Below are 23,496 nucleotides of genomic sequence, written 5' to 3'. Positions count from 1 at the left end.
GGTGTACTCACTTATGTTGCCAGCCATTTAGACATTAATGGCTGTGTGTTTTCAGAAGACAGTAAATCTACACTGCTATACAAGCTGTACACTGACCACTCTAAGTTATATCCAAGTTTCATTTCTATAGTGTTGTCCCATGAAAAGATATAATGAAATATTTGCAGAAATGTGAGGGGTGTACTCACTTTTGTGATACACTGTATAATAAAAACTGCAAATGTATCCAGTAATAGACTACACTGCCCAACATTTTCTATAAACAGAATCCACCAAATAGAAATGTTACTGTTGGGGCACTTAGATGGTGCAGCGGTCTCACACACTAGCCCACTACTGCTTGTATCCCGAGCTCTGGAGTTGAATCTCAGCTTTGTTATAGACCGCCCAGGTGCCTACACAGACACATGATTGTGTGTCTGTACGGGAGAGAGGCAATGGGTCAATTCAAGCAGGGTTTCTTGTCACTGCTGCAATTACAGCCTCTACTGGTACCTGCATGTAGGATGGCTGATCACAGATGGCAAGGCATAGCTGTCCAAGTGTGATACTACTGAATTAGATGAAAAAGGGAAAAATAGTTAAAAGATTAAAAAATAAATGTTGCAGTAACTATGTAATCACAATCATTTCTTGTGGGAAACAGAGCTGAACATTGACTGTCCACTTTTTTTCTGGCTTCAAAATAGTCCAACAGCCGTCATGTTGGATACAACAGCTACAACCAGTGAAAGAGAAAGAACAAACTAATCAAAAGCATATAAAACACAATATTCACAAGTCAGAAGTCTTGTTCTTTAGGAGAAAACTGATTAAATAACATCATTTGCAATGCATTGTGGGATATGTAGTTCTTTCCCTGGAATATACAGACCTGCATATTTGTCTTTTATTATTTGTCCTTTACCCTATACTTAACAATTGATGTATTGAGTTATTAATATACTGTCTATTGGACCTGTGTTCAAACTATGCTTCCCATGTCTGTTTATTTAAATTTTAGGATTTCTTTATTGTAATTCACCAATACACCTGTGAAAAGAGCATAAAGCAAAACGAAATTACATCGCATTTTACTTTGTCGCATTATTTGACCAGTTAAAATACAAGAGCAAAATGGAAACAAAGAAGTGATAATAAAATAGAAATTGCGAGAATTAGTGTAGAATAAGTTATGAGTACAAAAAATCCTATTAAAACTAAGACAAATATTGCACACAGAACACTGAGTTTGGGATGTTCTCTGCATGTCTTTGCTTGTGTTTTTTCGGAAGCATATACCAGTAAATGTCCCTGCCTTGTGCTCATTGTTAAAGAATGGCATCCACTGCAATACTTACCAGAATAAATTTAAGTACAATTGAATACATAATTAAGAGTGATAAATAATTAACAAGGACGCTTGACTTGCACAGTGGTCTGTTACCACCACAGAGATCTGGGTTTAAATCTCAATGGTGCTATGGGCCCGTCTGATGTCTGGGGGGATGGTCAAAGCCCGTGATGGATTGGCGCCCTGTCCAGGGTATTTCAGACCTGCCACTAATTGGTGCAAATGAAATGAAATAATAACATGTGTTGCCCTGAAATGGATCGGTGCACCATCAAGGCTGTATTAATGCACCATGGCCAGCGTTTCCATGTATGTGCTCCGTACCCCCATGACCCTGATTAGGATAAAGCGGTACCTGAACAATTAATAAAGCAGTTCACAGTTAGCTGCTGGTTTGGTTCTAAATGTAGAAATTGAGAAATTTACTTCTGAAACCTGAGCCACTGTGAAAATAAGCAGCCATTGTTCAGCTACAGTGTATCACAAAAGTGAGTACACCCCTCACATTTCTGCAAATATTTTATTATATCTTTTCATGGGACAACACTATAGAAATAAAACTTGGATATAACTTAGAGTAGTCAGTGTACAACTTGTATAGCAGTGTAGATTTACTGTCTTCTGAAAATAACTCAACACACAGCCATTAATGTCTAAATGGCTGGCAACATAAGTGAGTACACCCCACAGTGAACATGTCCAAATTGTGCCCAAAGTGTCAATATTTTGTGTGACCACCATTATTATCCAGCACTGCCTTAACCCTCCTGGGCATGGAATTCACCAGAGCTGCACAGGTTGCTACTGGAATCCTCTTCCACTCCTCCATGATGACATCACGGAGCTGGTGGATGTTAGACACCTTGAACTCCTCCACCTTCCACTTGAGGATGCGCCACAGGTGCTCAATTGGGTTTAGTCTATCACCTTTACCTTCAGCTTCCTCAGAAAGGCAGTTGTCATCTTGGAGGTTGTGTTTGGGGTCGTTATCCTGTTGGAAAACTGCCATGAGGCCCAGTTTTCGAAGGGAGGGGATCATGCTCTGTTTCAGAATGTCACAGTACATGTTGGAATTCATGTTTCCCTCAATGAACTGCAGCTCCCCAGTGCCAGCAACACTCATGCAGCCCAAGACCATGATGCTACCACCACCATGCTTGACTGTAGGCAAGATACAGTTGTCTTGGTACTTCTCACCAGGGCGCCGCCACACATGCTGGACACCATCTGAGCCAAACAAGTTTATCTTGGTCTCGTCAGACCACAGGGCATTCCAGTAATCCATGTTCTTGGACTGCTTGTCTTCAGCAAACTGTTTGCGGGCTTTCTTGTGCGTCAGCTTCCTTCTGGGATGACGACCATGCAGACCGAGTTGATGCAGTGTGCGGCGTATGGTCTGAGCACTGACAGGCTGACCTCCCACGTCTTCAACCTCTGCAGCAATGCTGGCAGCACTCATGTGTCTATTTTTTAAAGCCAACCTCTGGATATGACGCCGAACACGTGGACTCAACTTCTTTGGTCGACCCTGGCGAAGCCTGTTCCGAGTGGAACCTGTCCTGGAAAACCGCTGTATGACCTTGGCCACCATGCTGTAGCTCAGTTTCAGGGTGTTAGCAATCCTCTTATAGCCCAGGCCATCTTTGTGGAGAGCAACAATTCTATTTCTCACATCCTCAGAGAGTTCTTTGCCATGAGGTGCCATGTTGAATATCCAGTGGCCAGTATGAGAGAATTGTACCCAAAACACCAAATTTAACAGCCCTGCTCCCCATTTACACCTGGGACCTTGACACATGACACCAGGGAGGGACAACGACACATTTGGGCACAATTTGGACATGTTCACTGTGGGGTGTACTCACTTATGTTGCCAGCTATTTAGACATTAATGGCTGTGTGTTGAGTTATTTTCAGAAGACAGTAAATCTACACTGCTATACAAGCTGTACACTGACTACTCTAAGTTATATCCAAGTTTCATCTCTATAGTGTTGTCCCATGAAAAGATATAATTAAATATTTGCAGAAATGTGAGGGGTGTACTCACTTTTGTGATACACTGTATATTATAGCATGCCTGTCAACCAATCAGATTTAAGTGATTTCTATGGCTAGTTTTGATATAAATATCATGCAAATCAAATGGGTGACCTTAACTTTGGATCTGGTCCTGAAATAGGGAAAACCCCTTAAATTCAAACCACTTATAGTCTGTTTACTCTTCTAGAAATTTCGTGGAACGGGGGCAAAATTCTCGTTTTAATTAACTTTTTGATTTGTCTGGTGCTCGACGTTCAGCGTCTGTGGTGCTGGTGTTTCCTCTGCACAGAGGAGCCAGACTTTTATTAACAGCTAACACTGCATAACACAGGAAATCGGGAAAGCCCCGGAGTAATACCCTGCACCTGCAACCGAGAAACTGAGGAACTGTACAATCCACATCTGTATGTTCTGCATTTTCATGTGTTTTTTACACAGTCTTCCCACAGTAACCCATACCTGCAAACCAGCAGCACTGAAGAACTCTTGCCTGTGGAAAATGTTAAATATCTGATTAAATATAGCTGCAGCTCGGAGGAATCAAAGCACCGACTCTGCCGTGAATTATGAGTCCCTGGCTGATCCTGTGGGCTGAAAGAAGCTCACCACCTTCCACTTCAGCATTGTCACTGCGTGGGTCTTGCATGTAATTAGAAAAGCCAAAATACCCACAAGGCGCTCAGCCACACGCATTTGCATGCACAAGTGCTTTTCAGTATGCTGTGATTACTTAGCATTCGGATGCATTTATTCTACATCTGCCCTCTTCATTATAACACAGCGTGTCATGCATATAGAAACCAAATTGTTATTTACAGGAAAGAGGACACACACGTCTAACATGTTAAAGAACCAATTTTATCTTTCTCATCTTTATCTTTATCTATCACCATGGCAATGGATTTAAAGCTTGCTTGATTGTTGGCAGTATTCCAGCAGCTTCAAATGATTGTATATGTTCTGTTCATTCAGTCAAAAGAAAGTAAAGTTGCAGAAATTGTTGCCATTCCAAAACTACCATTGTATATACTATGGGGCAAAATTATGTAGACACCAGAATGTGAGCTGGGGTCAGTAGTGGGGTTTAAACCAGCATCCCTCTGTTCTGTTCATTCAGTCAAAAGAAAGTAAAGCTGCAGAAATTGTTGCCATTCCAAAACTACCATGGCATATACTATGGGGCAAAATTATGTAGACACCAGAATATGAGCTTAGTGGATATTCCATTACAGAACTATTGTACAGTGGTACCTTGAAACTCAACGTCAATTGGTTCTGGGAGTGGGATCCCTGTCTCAATGGGCCATGCACTGTGTCTTTTAATCAGATAGATGTAATTAAATATGTGTGTGAAGTAAATTACTTATATTCTTCTCACACAGAAATCTCTGTGGTATATAGACCAATCAGCCATAACATTAAAACCACCTCCTTGTTTCTACACTCACTGTCCATTTTATCAGCTCCACTTACCATATAGAAGCACTTTGTAGTTCTACTATTACTGACTGTAGTCCATCTGTTTCTCTGCGTGCTTTGTTAGACCCTTTTCATGCTGTTCTTCAATGGTCAGGACCACTACAGAGCAGGTATTATTTGGGTTTAGTGTGTGTTGTGCTGGTATGAGTGGATCAGACACATTACTGCTGATGGAGTTTTTAAACACCTCACTGTCACTGCTGGACTGAGAATATTCCACCAACCAAAAATATCCAGCCAACAGCACCTTGTGGGCAGCGTCCTGTGATCAGTGATGAAGGTCTAGAAGATGACCAACTCAAACAGCAGCAATAGATGAGCGATCATCTTTGACTTTACATCTACAAGGTGGACCAACTAGGTAGGAGTGTCTAATAGAGTGGACAGTAAGTGGACACAGTATTTAAAAACTCCAGCAGCGCTGCTGTGTCTGATCCACTCATACCAGCACGACACACACTAACACACCACCACCATGTCAGTGTCACTGCAGTGCTGAGAATGATCCACCACCTAAATAATACCTGCTCTGTGGTGGTCATGTGGGGGTCCTGACCATTGAAGAACAGGGTGAGAAACAGATGGACTACAGTTAGTAATTGTAGAACTACAAAGTGCATCTATATGGTAAGTGGAGCTGATAAAATGGACAGTGAGTGTAAAAACAAGGAGGTGGTTTAAATGTTATGGCTGATCAGTATAGTACATAGGCTACATATGCAGGAAATTGACGTTAGTCTGGGAGTTTGTGGAATTTTCCGTTAGGCAGCAGCTATCTCTGCTTTAACCTTATTCTAACCTATCTTCCTAATTGCTACAGCACTCCCTTCATGCAGTGAGATTTAGGGAGGCTCTTACCAGCTCAAAGATCACAGCGAGAATTTCGTTAAGGTTGCAGCAAGATGCTCCGAATACAAAACCTTTTTGTTTTAGTCTTTAAGGTGAGCGCTAAGGGTGGGGGAGAAGGGTCAAAACTAGTCCTAGCTCTTTTTCTGTATGAACACTGTATTCTGGCTACAATTACCCACAGGACTGATCTACGTCTGGGTATGTGGGCGTGTGTGTGTGTGTGTGTGTGAGAGATGGCTGGTAATACTTCAGTGATGGTTGTGTGTGTGTGTGTGTGGGATGGGATGGGGGAATTCTGGATAGGATCTGCAGTGTGACACAGGGTGCCTACTGCAGCCGCAACAATTAACATGCGTGTACCTGCTGCATACTGATTGGCTGTGCGTGGTGCCACCTCCATTCTCAGCCCTGCCCCCTTACACCAGGGTAGATTCTGCACTCAGACACACCCCTGGCATGTCTAAAGATTCGAACATGGTTCTACTGCCATCTAGTGGCGCATTACAAAGAGCCTGCACACGCTTACACGCGTCATTCTTTTATAGGGGTAGATTCTGGTAATGTTTCAGCTCTGATGGTACAGGCAGCTTCAGTTTGACATGGTCCAGCTGTTGTGCTGTCCTGACAGTCCCGTGTAGACATCTGTCTGCCAGCTACAGGGTGTGGAATCTCTGTGGAGTCCCAACAACACTTGTTCAAATGTGCTGATTTTATAAACACCCTCAAACATCATTTTGTTGGAATCATTTCTTCTAATTCTTTTAATTGTCCCACTGTCGCTCTAGTGGGTGGAGCTTTGGGCTATCAACTAAAAGGTTGAGAGTTTGAATCCCAGCTCTGCCATGCAGCCACTGTTGGACCCTTGAGCAAGGCCCTTAACTCTCTCTGCTCCAGGGGTGCCATATGATGGCTGACCCTGCGCTCTGACCCCAGCTTCAAAACAAGCTGGGATATGCAAAGAAAGAATTTCATTGTACTGTACATCTGTATGTGTATATACGACAAATTTACATTTTCAGCATTTAGCAGACGCATTTATCCAAAGCGACTTACACAGTGAGCGGAACACAATGAGCAATTGAGGGTTAAGGGCCTTGCTCAGGGACCCAACAGTGGCAACTTGGTGGTAACTTGGTGGTGGCGGGGATTGAACCGGCAACCCTTCTGTTTACTAGTCCAGTACCTTAACCACTGAGCTATCACTGCCCAGCAAATAAAGATGTTCTGTTCTATTCTAATAGCTGATTTGCCGGCACAGTGGCTCGGTGGGTAGCACTGTCGGTTTACAGCAAGAAGGTCCTGGGTTCGATTCCCAGGTGGAGCGGTCGAGGGTCCTTTCTGTGTGGAGTTTGCATGTTCTCCTTGTGTCAGCGTCTGTTTCCTCTGGATGCTCCGGTTTCCTCCCACAGTCCAAAGACATGCAAGTGAGGTGAATTGGAGATTAAAATTGTCCATGACTGTGTTTGATATTAAAGACTTGAACTTATTGTATGAACTTCTTGTGTAACCATTAACTACCTTTCCTGTCATAAATGTAAAACATGACGTTAAAATCCTAAAAAATAATAGCTCATTTATCCTGATTGTGGCAGAGCCAACCAAAAACACTGGGTGCACACCTCAGCTTCAAATTTACACACATCTTTGAACTTATAAATCAAAAATTAAATATCTTGACATCACAAATTACCAACATTTTGTTAGGAAGCTCTTGTTGGCAATTACAGCCAATGTCTGGGATAAAAAAAAGCTATTTAGAGCATTGTTTAGTCTACATGGTTTTGAAATGGGACATCCAACAAGCTAAAATTGAGGTGTCTACATACTTCTGGACATATGCTGTATATTAGTTACAGAGCGATTTTAAATGAATCCCAGTAGAATGACTTGATGCATCTTTATTTAAAAAAATGATTTTATGCCGCTCAGGTGGCGCAGTGGTAAAACATGCTAGCACACCAGAGCTGGGATTTTGAATACTTCGTATCGAATCTCAGCTCTGCCATCCGGCTGGGCTGGGCGGCTGCATGAACAATGATTGGCTGTTGTTCACAGGAGCTGGGACCTCATAACTAAGCGTATTACGACCTCGGCTGGCTGGTTGATGGCGTCTGCACAGGGGAATAACGCTGATCAGGGTGTGGCTCTCCGTGCACAAAGCTGATCGACATATGAACTCGCCTTGTGCAGGTGAAAAGATGCAGTCGGCTACTGCGCACTTGTCAGAGGGGGTGTGTGTCAGTCCTGCTCTCCTAGATCGGGGCAGGGGTCAGCTCCAGTTGAGAGGAAGCATAACGCAATTGGGTAAAAATTGGACGTGCTAAAATCGGCAGAAATTTTTTTTTTTAAAGCAAATTCTTTAGTCAATCATATTAATGTACGAGAACTGCAGTAAGTGTCACATGTCTGACTCGTTTTTGTTTTAAAGATGTCATTAGATGCAGAAGTAAAATACACTAGCCCCCTTAGCAGACATAATTGACCATGTCTGAGCTGGGCTGGGCAGTGGACGAAGCACTGTGATGCATTGGTGCACTGTCCAGGCTATTTCTCCCTTGTCCCAGTGTTTCTGGGTGAACCGGATCCACCGTGGTCCTGCCCAGCGAAGAATTGCGTCCAGTCTTTCAAGTCAGACCCACGGACCCACCCAGACTCACGGCGACCTTGGATAAAGCGATTGTAAAACATGAAAATGTAATGAAAAAAATGTCATATCAGTCAGTTCAAGTGGAAGAAAGAGCAAACTCTATTAGAAAAATTTATTGACTTTGTGTGTGTGTGTGTGTGTGTGTGTGTGTGTGTGTGTGTGTGTGTGTGTGTGTGTATGTGTATGAGACAAGCTGCACTGAGGGAGTGTTTTTTTAGGTAGTATGCAGATGTCTGGGTAAAAGAGCTGTAACACTATTGTGATCTTGTTTGTTATCCTGTTTCGTGTGTGTGTGTGTGTGTGTGTGTGTGCGCTTGAGCCCGCAATTAACATGAGAATTAGCTTGAAAAACTATATTTGTCAGCAAATGAAGCATAACGTATCTTCAGATGAGGAGTTTATTTCTTTCAGCTGCTAGTTCATTAGTACATATCCCATATGAGTGCTATTTTTGGCCAGTTGCAATATCCTCTCCAGTATGTACTGTGTGTATATATTTCCTGATATACAGTGGTGTTCAAAAAAATAGCAGTGATTTAAAAAAAAAAAAAGTGAATAAAGCACAAAATCAATGTAATAACTTTTATTTCCATAAATGCAAATGCACTGAAAATACTACACTTTCAATTCTAAATCAAAACATTAATAAAATGTAGCCAGTTTGTGTTCATCCTTTACAGAAAGTTAAGAAAAATAAATATTAGGCTGTTCAAAAAAATAGCAGTGCAGCATTTTTCTTTAAAAACTCAAAAATGTATCTATAAACTGAAAAAATGTTTGAGGTTTCACTTTACTTTAAATTACTGAACTAATATTTAGTGGCATTACAATTGTTTCCGAGATCTGTGTTGCATGGAGTCAACCAACTTCTGGCACCTCTGAACAGGAATTTTTTTGTACCACTGTGCTTTACTACCTTCACAGTGTACTGTGGCTTGAATTCATTGCCTGGGGGAAGTCTGACATACTGTCTCTGGCCACTAGACCCAAAAAGAACAATTTTGCTTTCATCAGTTCACAAAATGTTGAGCCATTTCTCTTTGGACCAGTCAATGTGTTCCTTGGGAAATTTAAACCCATTCAGGACGTGTCTTTTTCTTAACAACGGGACTTTGCAAGGAGTTCTTGCTGGTAAATTGGCTTCACTTAATCATCTTCTGTACTCACTGGTAACTTCAGATGTTCCTTGAGCTTTCTGGAGGTGATCACTGGCTGAACCTTTGCCATTTTGGCTATTCTTTGATCCAATTGAACAGTAGTTCCACGCTTCCTTCTGCGTCTTTCAGGTTTTGGTTTTCACTTTAAGACATTTGAGATCATTTTAGCTGAGCAGCCTATAATTTGCTGCACTTCTCTGTATGTTTTTTCTCTCTACAATCAACTTTTTAATCAAAGTACGCTGTTCATCAGAACAATGTCTGGAACAACCCATTTTACCCAGTATTTCAGAAGGAAATGCGCTATGACCAACATGTGCAACATTTGCCCCCTCCTACATTAAATAAGGGCCAAAATTGACACCCGTTCTTCTGCAGAATGAATGACTTCACCAACTGAACTCCTCACTGCTATTATTTTGAACAAGCCCCTTTCAATCAATGCTTCGATTACTCAGAATGAGTGGGATGCATGTCCTAATTGTTGGGTTTGTTTTGTTTTCATTACTCTACTACACTTTCAAGTGAATTTGCAATGTAGAAATATATTTTCTACTTAAAACAGTGATTTATCCGGTTAATGGTGTTGGACTGCTATTTTTTTTTAACACCACTGTATACATATACTGTATATACACACACACACACACAGATCAACCATAACATTAAATCAACCACCTTGTTTCTACACTCACTGTCCATTTTATCAGCTACACTTATCATATAGAGACACTTTCTCTGCATGCTTTGTTAGCCCCCTTTCATGCTGTTCTTCAATGGTCAGGACCCCTACAGAACCACCACAGAGTCAGTATTATTTGGGTGGTGGATCATTCTCAGGACTGCAGTGACACTGACATGATGGTGGTGTGTTAGTGTGTGTTGTGCTGGTATGAGTGGATAAGACACAGCAGCACTGATGAAGTTTTTAAACACCTCACTGTCACTGCCGGACTGAGAAGAGTCCACCAACCAAAAACATCCAGCCAACAGCGCCCCGTGCACAGCGTCCTGTGACCACTGATGAAGGTCTAGAAGATGACAAACTCAAACAGCAGCAATAGATGAGCGATCGTCTCTGACTTTACATCTACAAGGAGGACCAACTAGGTAGGAGTGTCTAATAGAGTGGACAATGTGAGTGGACACAGTATTTAAAAACTCCAGCAACAATGCTGTGTCTGATCCACTCATACCAGCACAACACACACTAACACACCACCACTGTCATTGTCACTGCAGTGCTGAGAATGATCCACCACCTAAATAATACCTACTCTGTGGGGGTCCTGACCATTGAAGAACAGGGTGAAAGAAGGCTAAAAAGATATGTAGAGAAACTGATGGACTACAAAGTGCTTCTATATGGTATATAAGTAGAGCTGATAAAATGAACAGTGAGTGTAGAAACAAGGATGTGGTTTTAATGTTCCTGTCTACCACAACCCTGACCAGGATAAAGTGGTTAGTAAAAATTAAGTGGAAAAAAAGTGAGGAATGACTTTAGCAGGCTCCTAAGCACTTTGGTCTTTGCTGGCAGTGTGCAGGGTGGCACTGAGCAGAGCATTTAGATGTTCTCGGCTCAGCCAGAGGCTTTTGTCACAGTGGATTTTTTTTGGCTGGTGTGACACTGTGCTAGTCCTGAGCAGCTGGAGTGTAAGCAGAGTTCAGTGATGGTACAGGACAGCAGAATAGGGCCATCAGCTCTGGTGCAATAACAGCACACTCATCCAACATTTAACCCAACAAGAAATAGTTTGGGTTGCTTGGCTGAGTTCATTTGTATCATATGCAAAGTGTCTATGTAGCTTTAACTCAAAGCCAAGTAAAAAATACAAAAGGCAAATTTATAATAACTCTCATATTATGTGATGATGCGAAATCACTACTATATACACTATATGGGCAAATGTCTTTGGACACCTGACTATAAGCTTGTTGGAAATCCCATTGATATTAAAATAGAGTGACCTCTATGAGAAGACTTTGAAGTATGTCTGTGGGAATTTGTGCCCATTGAGTCTAAAAGCATTTGTATGGCTCGGCACTGATGTTGGTCAAAAAAGCCTCCGTGGAGGTTCCAGTTCATTCCAAAGCTGTTCAGTGGGGCTGAGGTCAGGGCTCTGTGCAGGTCACTGGAGTTTTTTTTTAAACCAAGCTTTTTTAAAAGCCTTTCTTTGACTTTGGCTTTCTGCACAGGGGTACAGTCATGCTGGAACAGGAAATGCCTTTCCTAAACTGTTGCTACAAGGTGGGAAACATATAATTTCCATTATTTAAGGGATTTATTATTTTATTTAGGGGATTTACACCTGTTATGAAACTCAATAAAGTACATATATGTGCATTTGTATTTACAATATAAAGAATACAATATATAAAAAGTTGCCGCTCAGGTGGCGCAGCGGTAAAAACACACGCTGTTCACCAGAGCTGAGATCTTGAATACATCGTATCGAATCTCGGCTCTGCTGACCGGCTGAGGCTGAGCGGCCACATGAACAACGATTGGCCTGTTGTTCATATAGGGGCGGGTTTAAGCCGGATGGGGACTCTCTCTCAGACTAGTGCGATTACGACCTCTGCTGGCTGGTTGATGGCGCCTGCACGGAGATGGGAAAGATGTACACGTGTCGGAGGGGGCGTGGAGCAGCCTTGTCCTACCCAAACAGGAGCAGGGACCAGCATTAGTGAGAGGATGATTGATGGACAGAAATTGGTGCGCTAAAGTTGGAGAAAAAGGGGAAAAAAAATCTTCAGGTTTGTTCTCTGTAGATCAGGGATTTTCACCCAAGGGTCACGAGCCAAAAAATGGTTTTGCAGAGAAAAATATTAATTATTCAATTAAAGAATTTAAATAGGCGCATAAACACGAAATGAATGCCCCCTTTGGGTGGGCTTTATGCTACATCTTGTAGATCACAGTGGGACCAGGTTTGCACTATTTTTTTGTATATTAAAATATATTCATTTTGAAACTCGCCGTTGCCACCGGTCGGCTGGGCGCCATCTAGCGGGCATAATTGGCAGTGCATACAGCAGCGGGATGACCGGACTATGTGTGTGGGGTCTTCAAACGCTGTGTAAGGACCCTGATTGGCAGATAGAGAGGCACCTGTGCAGACCGCATGGGTGAGAAAGGGTTCCGTTAAGGGCTGCACGGGGTCGGAGGAGGCGTGAGCAGCAATATACCCACCTCGACTGCAATCAGGGATCCCCCAGCAGCAGAAGACAAATTGACTATGCTAAATTGGGGAGAAAATGGGAGAAAATCCATAAATAAAATAGAATAAAATATGAGTTTTGTTTTGATGCATTGTTTGTGTCGCCTGTGTAGCGGTTAAAATCATGGACAAAATTTGGTTTGCTTGTAAAAAAGTTTTAAAAACCCTGCTGTATAGAATGTGTGGATTAAGCATATTTTACTTAGAAAGAACTCTTTTCTATAAGACTTTATACTAAAATATTTAAAATAAGTATAATCCTGCAATTACAGATTATATTTAATATTTAAATGACAAAACTATCTGGAAAGATTTATGTACGTTCAGTTTTTAATTGGATGTGATTACACACAACTTTGAAATGCAGGACATGATGTCTATTTGTGTGTGTTATGTCTCTACATGCTCATGTGTGTGTTGGTTGAAGGCCAGGCAGCTATTCGAGGTTATGGAAGTTCAAAGAAGTGTTGTGTACATGCCTCTCATCACCACATGGCCATGTGGCACATGATGCAATTGAAATCATTGTTTCGTGAGAGTAGGAAAGGTTTCTATGAGTGGGTGTGTAAGGCATAGAAACAGAGGCAACAGATTTACAGCAGCATACTTGATGTATGCACTAAATATACAGGGGTTGGACAATGAAACTGAAACACCTGTCATTTTAGTGTGGGAGGTTTCATGGCTAAATTGGACCAGTCTAGTGGCCAATCTTCATTAATTGCACATTGCACCAGTAAGAGCAGAGTGTGAAGGTTCAGTTAGCAGGGTAAGAGCACAGTTTTGCTCAAAATATTGCAATGCACACAACATTATGGGTGACATACCAGAGTTCAAAAGAGGACAAATTGTTGGTGCACGTCTTGCTGGCGCATCTGTGACCAAGACAGCAAGTCTTTGTGATGTATCAAGAGCCACGGTATCCAGGGTAATGTCAGCATACCACCAAGAAGGACAAACCACATCCAACAGGATTAACTGTGGACGCAAGAGGAAGCTGTCTGAAAGGGATGTTCGGGTGAATTTAAATCACGGCAGAATTAAATGTGCACCTCAACTCTCCTGTTTCCACCAGAACTGTCCGTCGGGAGCTCCACAGGGTCAATATACACGGCCGGGCTGCTATAGCCAAACCTTTGGTCACTCGTGCCAATGCCAAACGTCGGTTTCAATGGTGCAAGGAGCGCAAATCTTGGGCTGTGGACAATGTGAAACATGTATTGTTCTCTGATGAGTCCACCTTTACTGTTTTCCCCACATCCGGGAAAGTTACGGTGTGGAGAAGCCCCAAAGAAGCGTACCACCCAGACTGTTGCATGCCCAGAGTGAAGCATGGGGGTGGATCAGTGATGGTTTGGGCTGCCATATCATGGCATTCCCTTGGCCCAATACTTGTGCTAGATGGGCGCGTCACTGCCAAGGACTACCGAACCATTCTGGAGGACCATGTGCATCCAATGGTTCAAACATTGTATCCTGAAGGCGGTGCCGTGTATCAGGATGACAATGCACCAATACACACAGCAAGACTGGTGAAAGATTGGTTTGATGAACATGAAAGTGAAGTTGAACATCTCCCATGGCCTGCACAGTCACCAGATCTAAATATTATTGAGCCACTTTGGGGTGTTTTGGAGAAGCGAGTCAGGAAACGTTTTCCTCCACCAGCATCACGTAGTGACCTGGCCACTATTTTGCAAGAAGAATGGCTTAAAATCCCTCTGACCACTGTGCAGGACTTGTATATGTCATTTCCAAGACGAATTGACGCTGTATTGGCCGCAAAAGGAGGCCCTACACCATACTAATAAATTATTGTGGTCTAAAACCAGGTGTTTCAGTTTCATTGTCCAACCCCTATTCACCAAACTTGAAAAGCTCATCTTTAAAGCAGCCCTGCACATATAAACAGTACAGTACCTATTACCTGCTGAACTCCTGCTGGATGCCTGATTCTGATTATATAAATAGACCCCCTTTGGTTTTAGTGTAGTATTTATCAGCTCAGTTATGTGGCTACAAATATTTCATTAGTATTTACAAACCCAGTTCCAAAAAAGTTTGGCCAATAGGCAAAATTTTAAGAAAAATTTTAGCTATTTAAAGAAGTACAAAACACTACCAGTTTTAATACCTTTGACAGATAAACAGGTGCCACGGGATGCTGTTATCATTGTGTATTAATTAAGTCACATTTAGAATGAGCATGTACACTGATCAGCCATAACATTAAAACCACCTCCTTGTTTCTACACTCACTGTCCATTTTATCAGCTCCACTTACCATATAGGAGCACTTTGTATTTCTACAATTACTGACTGTAGTCCATCTGTTTCTCTGCATGCTTTGTTAGCCCCCTTTCACCCTGTTCTTCAATGGTCAGGACCCCCACAGGACCACCACAGAGCAGGTATTATTTAGATGGTGGATGATTCTCAGCACTGCAGTGACACTGACATGGTGGTGGTGTGTTAGTGTGTGTTGTGCTGGTATGAGTGGATCAGATACAGCAGCGCTGCTGGAGTTTTTAAACACCGTGTCCACTCACTGTCCACTCTATTAGCCACTCTTACCTAGTTGGTCCACCTTGTAGATGTAAAGTCAGAGACGATCACTCATCTATTGCTGCTGTTTGAGTTGGTCATCTTCTAGACCTTCATCAGTGGTCACTGGACGCTGCTCATGGGGCACTGTTGGCTGGATATTTTTGGTTGGTGAATGATTCTTAGTCCAGCAGTGACAGTGAGGTGTTTAATACACTCATACCAGCACCATGTCAGTGTCACTGCAGTGCTGAGAATGATCCACCACCCAAATAATACCTACTCTGTAGTGGTCCTGGGAGAGTCCTGACCATTGAAGAACAGCATGAAAGGGGGCTAACAAAGCATGCAGAGAAACAGATGGACTACAGTCAGTAATTGTAGAACTACAAAATGCTTCTATATGGTAAGTGAAGCTGATAAAATGGACAGTGAGTGTAGAAACAAGGAGGTGGTTTTAATTTTATGGCTGATCAGTGTAAATAAGATAACAATACAGTTTTTTAGGTTAAAAATAACTGAATGGAGCTTAAGGTGGATTGGAAAATCATTGCTGTCTGATTTGATTGACCTTTTTCCCTCTGTCCCAGTTTTTGGAAATAAGCTTGTACACTTGGGCTTTATATACAATAGGTTTTTATTTAATTGGGCTACATGCACACACACACATCTCGCTTGTTTAGAAGATGGGGGGTCAGCATGTAGGGTCAGTTATAAAACTGCACCCCTGGAGCAAAGAGGGATAATGGCACTGCTTAAAGACCAAATACTGGCTGCTTGGCCGAGCCACAAACTGAATCCTAAACAGTAGGATTGACCCAAGGCTGATGAATTTGAACATGTTCCTGCATATAAATGGTGTTCCATTTGCCATTTAGAGCACTATAGTGATTGATCTTACCTTTATAGGACACCTTCAAGCTCAGCAGTGCCACCCACCTCCATATAATCTGGCAGTTTTTTTAACGTTCTGTATGTGTTTCCATGAGCCTCTGTGCACAGTTTCTCTAAACGGGTTACAGGCTGGAGTCACAGTGAGCTGCTCAAACTGACGAATGCGCCATGTCACAGGAACAGCAAGTTACTAACGAATGCTTGAAATAGACTTTTGTACTCTTCTACACTTTACATTAGCAAACCCTGCATCTTTTTATCTCTGAATTTCAGCTTTCTGAATACAAGCTGAAATTTAGACTCATCTGCCACCGTCTTTTTTCAGTCCATCTGAAATACGCTCGGGCCCAATGAACTCCAAGACACTTAAAACGCCATATAAGTTATGAAAAAACAATGAAACTCTACACCTTCATAGTGACACAAGCACTCTAACCACTATACACACAAGTAAAGAAAGCAAATCGACCCCCTACTGTGATGTTTAAAGACTGAATGTATTTTTCAGCCATGATCATAGCCATAGCAGCTGACATGGCGTTAAAAATTAAAAATGCATAGAATAAATGTACAGATTTCTTTTGTGTTAGTGTTTCAGGTTGTGTTTCTTGTTGCAGCGGCGTAATTGTCAGTAATGATCATTTTCTGAAGTAATCCCAAGCCCATGTAGCTATATTTAGCACGGTAGAATGACAGTTTCTAATGCAATGTTGTCCAAGGGCACGAAGGTCACGCTCATTTAACGGTTAATGGTTTCCGGTCTTGCACTTCCCTGAATGTTTTCACAATACTATGTATGGTAGATGGTGAACAACCTAAATTATTTGCAATATTGCACTGAAAAATGCTCTTTTTGATCTAATTGACAATTTTCTCATGAAAGTTTGTACAGAGTGGTGAGCCCCGACCCTCACCTGCTGCAAATTCACCTGCTTATTGTGGAATGTTTCAAATCACTGTAACTTTAACTTCGCATTCTTATTTTTCCTCTGTGCCAACTTCTTTTGAGTGTGTTGCAGGCATCAAATTGTAAATGTGCTCAGGTGGCGCAGCAGTAAAACACACTAGCACATCAGAGCTGACATTTTGAACTCGTCGGTTTGAAACTCAGCAGCTGGGAGGGGCACCAACAAGAACAACGATTGGCTGTTGTTCATACAGGGTGGGAGCCGGATAGGGACTCCTCATAACCGAGGCAATTACGACCTCTGCTGGCTGATTGATGGCGCCTGCACAGAGTCGAGGAATAACGCATTGATCAGGGTGTGGCTCTCCATACACAAAGCTGATCCACATATGAAGTCGCCTCGTGCAGGTGAAAAGATGCACTTGGTTACTGCACACGTGTCTGAGGGTGTGTGTATCAGTCTCGCTCTCCTCAATCAGGGCAGGGATCGGCATCAGTGGAGAGGAAGCATAATGCAATTGGGTAATTAAATGTGCAATTTTAATCTGTACTTTTATTAGTTAATGAAAGATTCAAGAGAATTTATAATATTCACAGATCACAGATTCTTCTTTTTATTGCACTTTTAATTGGATTTTTTTGAAAAATGTTAAATTAATATCGATTTATTTTAAATACTTTTGGTCTATATGTATACACAACAGTGACGAACACTGACACATACCAACGTCTTTGATGATGCATGCTGTAAACAGAAGAGTGTGTACAGACAAACGCAGTGGGGTCTCAGTCTGGCCAGCAGATGGACACTCACAAAACACACCCCCTGTACACAAAAGCCTTCACACACAGTCTACAAATGGACTTGGCATCCCAAAGTTTTTCCATGACACGTATGGCATTGATTCTTGAGGTCATGTTTGTGTGATTTGCTGCATGCAACTTATTCTTTGCCCCATGAGTCACGACTTCACAAGCGTACACCTTATGTGGCCAAAATTATTTGGACCCCCTTTTAATAACTGAGTTAACGTATTCAACGTCAGTCATTATGGTCCTTTACCTATTTTCACCTGTGTATAAAATCATTTATATGCTTTTTAAATTGTGGCACCAGTTTGGACTATGAGCTTTTCACAAGATTTTGGAGTGTGTCTGTGGGGTTTGTGTTTGTTTAGGGATAGGGGTTGGCCAAACGACCTAGCTATTGAGAGGTGCAGACCCCAGACTACAGTCTAATTTACTAGTCGGATCCAAAATGTACTAAGTCTGATCCAAATGGCCACTTTTCATGTTGCTGTGAAATCTTTCCATGTTGGTTTATTTTTGACTTTCCGCTTGCTTTGATTTTGTCACGTGCTCATAAACTTTTGTCTAATTTTCCTCTCTTCTATGTGACACTGCAGTGCCATGTTTTTTAATAAAAAACACAAAAACCTCACAACTGCGTAGGTTTTATATAGACGTTTTTTTTTGCTTTCTTTAATACATGAATAATTTCTTTTGGCTGCGTCCGTTAGGGGTTGCCACAGAGGATGATTTGACCTTATATTTCATTTGGCGCTGTTTTTTTTTTTTTATACTGGATACTTTTCCTGATCCTACTTATCTGGGCTTGGGACCAGCCCAAACTGTGCACTGATATGTGGCTCGGTGGGTAGCTTTGTAGCCTCACATCGAGAAGGTCCTGGAGTTTGCATGTTCTCCCCATGTCTGCATAGGTTTCCTTCCAGAGATCCGGTTTCCTCCGACAGTCCAAAGACATGCAAGTGAGGTGAACTGGAGATACAAAATTGTCCATGACTGTGTTTGACATTGAACTTGAACTGATAAATGTGTGACCTGTAACTACCTGTTCTATCATGAATGTAAACAAAGTCTATAACATGACATTAAAATCCTAATAAATAAACATTGGCACCTTTTCCAGGTTGTATTCTGCAGCTAGTGCTCAGAGTTTTTATGACTCTGACCAAAAAGAAGCTGCTGGTATAAATAAATGATCAAATAAAGAAATTCACAAAATGTTCAGGTTCTGAATATATTCATTCCACGATTTGTTCTTAGTCAAATCAGTTCTACTGAATATTTTGACTGACTATGGCTGTGTGCCGTTCTTTGCTTAGAGAAGAAGAGAAATTCTCTGCAATGTGAGAGTATAACAGCACGATCAATAAGCCATGCAAAGTACAACAAATCCACCCTTGGTGCAAACAAACCTTTGTGTGTGATTTGATCAATGCTTCTGTTTGCTGACATGTGGGCTATCAATGCTGTAAAAGAGACACGTTGCTGAACAGATGTAGGAGTACGTTTAAAGCAGTTCACCACATTAACTGTTTAATAGTGATTTATTAAAATTAATATAATTTGGTAATAAGCAACAATAAAAATGAACTTTAGAAACACGTAACAGAAATACCTCTAAGTGCCAAAATGAGCTGAATAACAGCAAGTAGACAAGTAGTTAATTATTGGGTTTGTTTGGATACCCCTAATCTGTGCCAAAATACAGTTATAGAGGCGAATGGCAATTATTGTGATCCAAGTGCTGTACTGTACATTAATTTGCAATTACTGCATGTTTCTTTCAGCATGTCTATATTTCTAACAAGGCAACATTCATTAATGAAAGTAATCTCATCACGATCAGTCCTTTTAAATATGTGGTAATTTGGTAGTTCAGCTTCAAAATTAAATAAACACAATTTAAGAATAGTTTTTCTCTGTCCTTCAAGCTTCTAGATTTGTTTCCAAAGGTTCAATATTAACTACTGAATTCCAGGTTAGATACACAAAAAAGCTTTGATCTGGCACGCCTTTCAAATATCTTGTTGACATTAAGTTGACGTCTAATTAAACATTTCGCCACTCTTAAATTCTGTCATCGTCTACAGCAGTGAGCTGTAAAGAAATTATTGCCTTTTTAACCCTCTTACTTGTGTGTAAGTAAAAATACATTTATTCACTTTGTTTTCCTTGCATATTTTTCTTTATCGTAGGTAGTTTTGCAATAAGGCAGGAACTCATGGCTTCAACCTGCCCAACCCCAACCCCCATGACATAGCCAATCATGTCTGAGTGGATGCCCTTCTAGCTGATAGCACCACTCAGGGGTTCAGGTTAGCTTAAAGACTGCAATGCCACCCAAGCACCAACTACAAATTGCAAAATCAATTTACATGTTCTTTAGTTTAACCTTTAGAGTTATTGTCATAACTGTTTTTCCCATTTTGGCTGCTCCCCAGATGCCTTTCCTGATACAAACTTGATCACTTTTATTCAGGCTTGGGACCAGCACTTGAGAGTGCACTGACTGACAAGTGCACCTCCCAGTGGCTAGGCTGTTCAGCCACCTATTTCCCAGACATGGCTAGCCTTGTCTGTGTGAGTGTACAGTGTATCACAAAAGTGAGTACACCCCTCACATTTCTGCAAATATTTCATTATATCTTTTCATGGGACAACACTATAGACATGAAACTTGGATATAACTTAGAGTAGTCAGTGTACAGCTTGTATAGCAGTGTAGATTTACTGTCTTCTGAAAATAACTCAACACACAGCCATTAATGTCTAAATAGCTGGCAACATAAGTGAGTACACCCCACAGTGAACATGTCCAAATTGTGTCCAAATTGTGCCCAAATGTGTTGTTGTCCCTCCCTGGTGTCATGTGTCAAGGTCCCAGGTGTAAATGGGGAGCAGGGCTGTTAAATTTGGTGTTTTGGGTACAATTCTCTCATACTGGGCACTGGATATTCAACATGGCACCTCATGGCAAATAACTCTCTGAGGATGTGAGAAATAGAATTGTTGCTCTCCACAAAGATGGCCTGGGCTATAAGAAGATTGCTAACACCCTGAAACTGAGCTACAGCATGGTGGCCAAGGTCATACAGCGGTTTTCCAGGACAGGTTCCACTCGGAACAGGCTTCGCCAGGGTCGACCAAAGAAGTTGAGTCCACGTGTTCGGCGTCATATCCAGAGGTTGGCTTTAAAAAATAGACACATGAGTGCTGCCAGCATTGCTGCAGAGGTTGAAGACGTGGGAGGTCAGCCTGTCAGTGCTCAGACAATACACCGCACACTGCATCAACTCGGTCTGCATGGTCGTCGTCCCAGAAGGAAGATGACGCACAAGAAAGCCAGTAAACAGTTTGCTGAAGACAAGCAGTCCAAGAACATGGATTACTGGAATGCCCTGTGGTCTGACGAGACCAAGATAAACTTGTTTGGCTCAGATGGTGTCCAGCATGTGTGGCGGCGCCCTGGTGAGAAGTACCAAAACAACTGTATCTTGCCTACAGTCAAGCATGGTGGTGGTAGCATCATGGTCTTGGGCTGCATGAGTGCTGCTGGCACTGGGGAGCTGAAGTTCATTGAGGGAAACATGAATTCCAACATGTACTGTGACATTCTGAAACAGAGCATGATCCCCTCCCTTCGAAAACTGGGCCTCATGGCAGTTTTCCAACAGGATAACGACCCCAAACACAACCTCCAAGATGACAACTGCCTTGCTGAGGAAGCTGAAGGTAAAGGTGATGGACTAAACCCAATTGAGCACCTGTGGCGCATCCTCAAGTGGAAGGTGGAGGAGTTCAAGGTGTCTAACATCCACCAGCTCCGTGATGTCATCATGGAGGAGTGGAAGAGGATTCCAGTAGCAACCTGTGCAGCTCTGGTGAATTCCATGCCCAGGAGGGTTAAGGCAGTGCTGGATAATAATGGTGGTCACACAAAATATTGACACTTTGGGCACAATTTGGACATGTTCACTGTGGGGTGTACTCACTTATGTTGCAGCTATTTAGACATTAATGGCTGTGTGTTGAGTTATTTTCAGAAGACAGTAAATCTACACTGCTATACAAGCTGTACACTGACTACTCTAAGTTATATCCAAGTTTCATGTCTATAGTGTTGTCCCATGAAAAGATATAATGAAATATTTGCAGAAATGTGAGGGGTGTACTCACTTTTGTGATACACTGTATAACTGGCTGATAGCACCACTGGGATTCAGCTCCCGGATCTCAGTGGTTGAGGGCTAGCATATTTGAGCCTACTTTGCATAGTGAATAAAGCTTTTCTTGGGCAGTGTTTGGTAAGTATATAATAACAGTATGCTTCAGCATTGCAGATTCACTGTTGATATGTTGTTCTGAAAACTCAGGGCTGCGTTTTTAAGTAGAATAGAAGAAAGCCTTTATTTGTCAAATATGCATATACATGTGTACAGTACAATGAAATTCTTTTTCTGCATATCCCAGCTCGTTTGAAAGCTGGGCTCAGAGCTCGGGGTCAGCCATTGCATGGTGCCTCTGGAGCCAAGAGGGTTAAGGGTCTTGCTAAAGTGGCTGCTTGGCAGAGCTCTAGTCCAGAGCTCTACCCACTGAGTTACCACCGTCCCGTCATACATTTGCATTTGCATATTTACAGTTGAATGAACCTCTCAGAAAAGTTTTCACTTTGTTTTCTGTCCTTGTATCTGCAGGTGGCCATAGGAAAGATGTACGAGACTCAGAGGACAGTGGTGGAGTCAGAACCAAAGAAACTGATCTGAGCGAGCATGGAGGAAGAGGAAGGTGTTTTACAGGAAAGAAGTGGAACAGTGGTTTGAGTTACAGGAGATGAGTGATGGTGGTGGCATTTTGGACTGATGTTCTAATCTCTGTTCACAGATGACACTTCATAAAAATTAACACTGTCTTGTTCTGAAAAGCAGCAACACAGTAAAACCACCACGCATTCACACATTCGGCCTTCGTAGCCCAATAGTCATGTTTTTAACTGTGGGTAGATGTCACTATATGTATAGTTTGTCTATTTTCAATAAAGTTATGTTAGTTTCCATTATCACAAGCAGCTCGATTCCTAATGGCTTTTCTAAATTAAATAGCTGCTAATGATTCACATCATACACATGTCAAATCCCACAAGGCCACATGAGTAAAAATAGATAGTGTGTTAGCTTTGAGCAAGAGATACAGGGATAAAGGTCATGTTACACAATGTCTGTGGGGTTTAGCATTGACATTTTTGTGATAATAGTCTGAATTTTTTTTTTCTGGAATTTGAGTGTAAAGGTTTAGCTATGAAGTTGAGTCCAGTTCCATTTTATTTATGTAGTGTTTTAAGGTACATAAATAAAAAATGTTGCATTTTTTCACACCCAAATAAGCAAGTCAGTGGTGACAGTGGCATGGAAAAACTCTCTGAAATGCATAAGGAATAAACCTTGACAGTAACCAGGCTCACAAGAAGAATCCTATTTTGGGCAATGCCAGAGAGTGAAAAGTGTTACAGTATTGTATAAAATGGTAAAACTAGAATGCTAAATAAGAATGCTAAGTTAAATTTATTTGTGTAGTGCTTTTTACTACAGACATTGTCTCAAAGCAACTTCCCAGAA

At 41.7% G+C, this 23,496-nt stretch overlaps 1 protein-coding gene across 1 annotated transcript in view; it reads left to right on the top strand.

Moving 5' to 3' along the window:
- The window catches only part of LOC134309820 (LYR motif-containing protein 4B), a 70,230-nt gene extending 47,284 nt beyond the window's left edge, over window positions 1-22,946 (top strand). Inside the window, exon 3 of the mRNA XM_062991164.1 lies at window positions 22,579-22,946. Coding sequence (XP_062847234.1) covers window positions 22,579-22,647 — 69 coding nt within the window. The 3' untranslated portion in view covers window positions 22,648-22,946. The remainder of the gene's footprint in view (window positions 1-22,578) is intronic.
- Window positions 22,947-23,496: the final 550 nt, after the last annotated feature.

Source organism: Trichomycterus rosablanca, chromosome 3 (assembly GCF_030014385.1).
Source record: "Trichomycterus rosablanca isolate fTriRos1 chromosome 3, fTriRos1.hap1, whole genome shotgun sequence".
Taxonomy (NCBI): Eukaryota; Metazoa; Chordata; class Actinopteri; order Siluriformes; family Trichomycteridae; genus Trichomycterus; species Trichomycterus rosablanca.
This window is presented reverse-complemented; position numbering and strand designations above follow the sequence as displayed.